The sequence below is a fragment of the Pleurodeles waltl genome, chromosome 5 (genome assembly GCF_031143425.1).
Source record: "Pleurodeles waltl isolate 20211129_DDA chromosome 5, aPleWal1.hap1.20221129, whole genome shotgun sequence".
NCBI lineage: Eukaryota > Metazoa > Chordata > Amphibia > Caudata > Salamandridae > Pleurodeles > Pleurodeles waltl.
This window is the reverse complement of record NC_090444.1, coordinates 1,759,948,681-1,759,953,757: the sequence shown is the minus strand read 5'-3', so window position 1 is coordinate 1,759,953,757 and position 5,077 is coordinate 1,759,948,681. Positions and strand designations below refer to the sequence as shown.

General features: G+C 57.3%; 1 protein-coding gene across 1 annotated transcript; it reads right to left on the bottom strand.

Moving 5' to 3' along the window:
• Positions 1 to 3,614: 3,614 nt before the first annotated feature.
• On the bottom strand, positions 3,615 to 4,260 carry LOC138296751 (XK-related protein 6-like). Its single transcript, XM_069236162.1, has one exon. The coding sequence runs from the start codon at positions 4,240 to 4,242 to the stop codon at positions 3,631 to 3,633; it is 612 nt and encodes a 203-aa protein (XP_069092263.1). The 5' UTR covers positions 4,243 to 4,260; the 3' UTR covers positions 3,615 to 3,630.
• Between the last annotated feature and the right edge of the window lie 817 nt (positions 4,261 to 5,077).

Genomic DNA, 5,077 nt, shown 5'->3' with positions numbered 1-5,077 from the left:
CATAGAGAGTCTGAGCCGGGCCAGAGCTGTTCAGCACCAGGGACAGTGCTTTACACCTAACTACCAGCAGGGGAGCTCTGTGCAGTTAAGCAAATCTTGAGGGAACACGGGCATGCCATGCCCACTGCACAGCCCGATGCAGAAGCAGATCAGCACCACGGACAGCCCTTCACGAGCCATGCCTAACCCCAGAGACCCGTCCATAAGGAGATCAGTACAACCCCTTCTTGCCCATGCCCAACCCCAGAGACCCGTCCATAAGGGGATCAGTACAACCCCTCCTTGGCCATGCCCAACCCCAGAGACCCGTCCATAAGGGGATCAGTACAACCCCTCCTTCGCCATGCCCAGCCCCAGAGACCAGGGTGTAAGGAAACCGGTGCAGCCCCTCCCTAGCCATGCCCTACCCCAGAGACCTGGACATAAAGAGATCAGAACCACAGACAGCTCAGCACATGCCTGCCCGCCCAAGCCACAAATAAACCAGCAGCACAAGCAGAACCAGATGCAACTAAATCAGCACCATAAACACTTCATGATTTACACTTGAGACTCACGTACAAACAGGTCAGCACCATATTTTCGCCACAGACGTTATCCTCAGACCTAAGATACACCGAGAAACCCAAATGCACCTAAATCAGCCCCACTGACAACTTCCAGCGTTAGCCGGCTCAGACCCACGTACACCATCAAACTCAGGTACCATAGGATCAGCACCATAGGCAGCTCTCAGCAGTAACTTCTAACCCAGGTACAATCTTTTCAGTGCCATGGACAGCTCTCAGCAATAACCTGTAACCCAAGTACACCGGAAAACCCAGGTGAAATCAGATCAGCACCACTCACAGCTCCTAGCTTTTCCCTCTTACCCAGGTACACTCTCAGATTCACGCAAATCAGATCAGCGCCACAGACAGCTCCCAGCTGCACCGTCTGACACAGGAACACTCAGAGTCACATACAAACAGATCAGCACCACAGACAGCTCCCAGCTGTACCCTCTGACCCAGGGACACTCAGAGTCACATACAAACAGATCAGCACCACAGACAGATCCCAGCTGCACCGTCTGACCCAGGAACACTCAGAGTCACATACAAACAGATCAGCACCACAGACAGCTCCCAGCTGCACCCTCAGACCCAGGGACACTCAGAGTCACATACAAACAGATCAGCACCACAGACAGCTCCCAGCTGCACCCTCTGACCCAGGAACACTCAGAGTCACATACAATCATATCAGCACCACAGACAGCTCCCAGCTGCAACCTCTGACCCAGGGACACTCTCAGATTCAGGGACAATCATATCAGCACCACAGACAGCTCCCAGCTGCACCCTCTGACCCAGGGACACTCTCAGATTCAGGGACAATCAGATCAGCACCACGGACAGCTCCCAGCTTTACCCTCTGACGCAGGTACACTCAGGTCAAAACCACTGAACCCGTCACTCAGGCCTTGCAGACAGCTCCCAGCTTTGCCCTCTGACCCCGGTACACTCTCAGATTCACGTAAATCAGGTCAGCACCACAGACGGCTCCCAGCTGTACCCTTTTACCCAGGGTCGCTCAGATTCACATACAATCAAATAAGCACCGCATACAGGTCCCAACAATAGCCTCAGTCCTAGGTACACAGCGAAACCCACAATGCCCTCACGTGCAGCATTAGCGAATCAGCAACACTGACAACTCCCGCTTATGCCTGCAGACCCGGGATCGGGCACAGGAACAGCACATGCACGTCCGGCGCAAAATGATCTGCACCTCAGACAGCTCCTAAGAAGGACCATTATAGCCTATATTACCTTTCCTATATCGAAGGTAGCCACAGTACACTTCCAACCGGCTCCTCAGCAAGGATAACTCTTAGCTACGACCACCGACCCAGGAACAAACAGATCAGCGCCAAGGGCAGTCTCATCACACACTATGGGCAGCTCCCAGATCATCCCAGGTAGACATGTCCCCGGCGGCCTCAGTACATCCGCACCAGGGTCAGCAGACGGAGCTGGGAGCCTCAAACACTCCGCCGATGAGAAGCTCCGGGGCCTCCCAGCAGACCCAGGCAGCGCAGCCCTTGCCTGCACACTCCAGCTCAAAGCACAACACCTCCTGGCTGCACGCTCGGCCAAAAGGAAGAACACACCCACGCACAACCTCTAACGGTGCACTTGACATTGCACCACAGCCAGAACAGGCAGGAACACCGCGCTCCCTGCTTCGGCGGGCTTCCCTCGATGCAGCCCTGGCAGTTAACCAGCAAGCAGGCACGATACAGCACCACAGCAAGAACTGGCACGAACACCGCACGCCCCCTGCTTCCATGGATGGAGCTGTGGGAGAGAGCAGTGCAGGCTGCTTCATGCAAGCGGCACCGGCAGCACGCCAGCCCAGACCACGACAGGAGTGTCAATCGAACTGGAAGGGCATCACAGAAATAACACGCCAGGGCTTCACAAACACCCTGAACGCAGACACAATTTTAGACAAATGTAGTGAAACGGGGACATTCTGAGCCAAAACACGCGCACGACCAAAAACAAGCTCCACCACCAGCAAACTGCGGTTTATAACCCTCTGTGCAAGCGCTGCAGGGCACGATGGCTGCTCCGAGGGGCCATCCGACAGGAAATCCCTCGTCCGCGTCGGATGAGAAACAGGCATCCCCCGTGATAGTCGAATATCTTCGCCCACAGGTGATCAGACCCCCCCCACCCCCCAGAACTAGTATGGAGAGTACCCCATTAGCAGTGAAAATGTATCTCAGCAAAGGTGACCCCCAACAGTGGCGAGCAGACCCCCACAGTTCAACAGGAACCCCGGCAGTTACCAGATACCTCCACAGTTCATCCAAAACCCCAGCAGTTACCAGGCACCCCCACAACTCAGAAACCCCAGCAGTTACCAGGCACCTACACGCCTCACGAAAAACCCCAGCAGTGGCCAGGCAACCCCACACCTCATCAGAAACCCCGAAAATAACAAGACTCCATCTTAGTGACTAAACACCTCGCCACTAGCGATACCCAGCGCTGGTCTCTCCTGGCCAGAAAACCGGCAGTTACCAACCACCGCTACACCTCATCAGAGAACAGCTGTGATGAAACACCTGCACACTCCATCAGAAACCCCATCAGAGCAAGACACATCCACACCCTAGCAGAATTCCAGGCACTGCCCGGGCACCCCTACACCCTAGCAGAAACCAGAGCAGTGCCCAGACATCCCATCAGAAACCCGATCAGTGTCAAACTCCCCTACACCCCATCAGAAGCTCAGCAGTGCCCAGTCACCCCGCATACCATCGGAAACCCGAGCAGTGACCAGGCACCCTAGCAGTGCCCTACATCCCATGAGAACCCCCAGCCATGCCCAGACACCCCACACCTCATTGCAAATCCCGGCATTGATGAAACATATGCACATCCCATCAGAAACCCCGCCAGCGACCTGCCACACCAGCAGATGCCCCATCAGCCCCCTGGCACCCCCGATCAGAAACCCCGTCAGTGCCCTGGCACACCATCAGAAGCCCCGATCAGCGCCCTGGCACCCCCATCAGAAACCCCAACAGTGCCCAGACACCACCGCACCTCGTGTAAGCCACCCCAATACCCAGCCTTACCTCCACACTTGCCCCAGCTGAAGGATGTGGATGACCGCCTGCCAGACCCAGACCGAGAGCCTGCAGAAGGCCAGGGCCCCGGGGTTGGTGATGGTGGCCCGGACCTGGCTGACGGCGGCGCCCGTGGTGCCCATCATGGGGGGCCCCCGGCTGCTGAGCCCCTGCACGCCTCCCAGCCCGACCCCGCCGTAATCCTCCGCGAACCAGCGGAAGCTGAGCGCCTGCACCAGCAGCGAGGGCACCAGCACCAGGGACAGCGTCAGCCCGAAGAAGGTGTAGTCCCTCCGCCAGTAGTAGTCCAGCGCCAGCCACAGGTCGGTGCCCACGTCCCAGAAGAAGACGGCCAGGGCCAGCACGATCCACAGGCAGTCCAGCCAGGGCCGGTGCGGGGCCGGGGCGGCGGTGGGGCCCGGCTCCTCGCCCCTCCGGCCGCCCAGCAGCGAGCGCAGGCAGGCGCTGCGGCAGCCCCAGTAGCAGGAGGAGGTGTTGCAGCAGTGGCAGATGTGCAGGGAGCTGCTCTCGCCCTCGCCGGGCCCCGCAGCCTCGTCCAGGTTGTGCAGCTGGGCGAAGCCGCTGCCCGCCCGGGCGCCGTCCGACTTCGCGGCCATCTTGGTTTTCTGCGCGAGTCTCCGCCACCGCCGCCACCGCCGCCGCCCGGCAGGACCCGGGCCCGCCCCGCTTCCGGGTGGGGGGAGGAGGGGGTGCGTGAAGTCACTTCCCGGAGAGAGGGTTCCGGTGGGACGAGAGGGGGCGCCCCCTGGCGGCCAGGTGAGGCGGCCTCGCGCGGACGTCATTCGGGGGGTCGCAGCTGCGACCCCTGGTTTGCTCCGTGCCACCCCCTGCAATTGCCTTTGCGACCCCCTGAGCTGAGAGGGGCAAATTCAGGAGCACAGGGGCAGCTCGTACATATGAGCATCAGCTGGGGTTCCAAGGTTTGTTTGCTGCACATTTTTTTTTATTACAGTAATAGTGATTAATATATTAGTCACTGTTAGTGTAATAAAAGTGGAGTGCAATTAGCTGGAATACCCCCTTTCCATGGCAGCTGAAGCGATGTAAAGTGTTTTAAATGTATGTTGAGTGCGTGCTTGCGAGTAAGAGTGTGTTTATGTGAGAGAGAGTGTATGTAACTGTAAATCTCTGTGTATGTGTAAGTAAATGCGAGTGAGTGTAAGTGGCGGTCAAAGGGCTTGTGATGTCACTTCTGCTACCGCTGGCGTGTAGGTGAATCGACGTGTGGCCCTTGCAGCAGGCCAGCTAACAAACATCCCCCAGTGGGACCAGAGCCAGGCGTCCGGAGCAAAATCTAGTAATTGGCTCTTTTTCAAATTGTTTTGTCCCACAGTCCTTGCATTGGACGGCAGTGCCTTTAGCCGGCACATTCTTATTCAGATAAATTAAAAATCCTTCTTTGAATAAAAGCAGGTAGCGAGCCTATGTTAC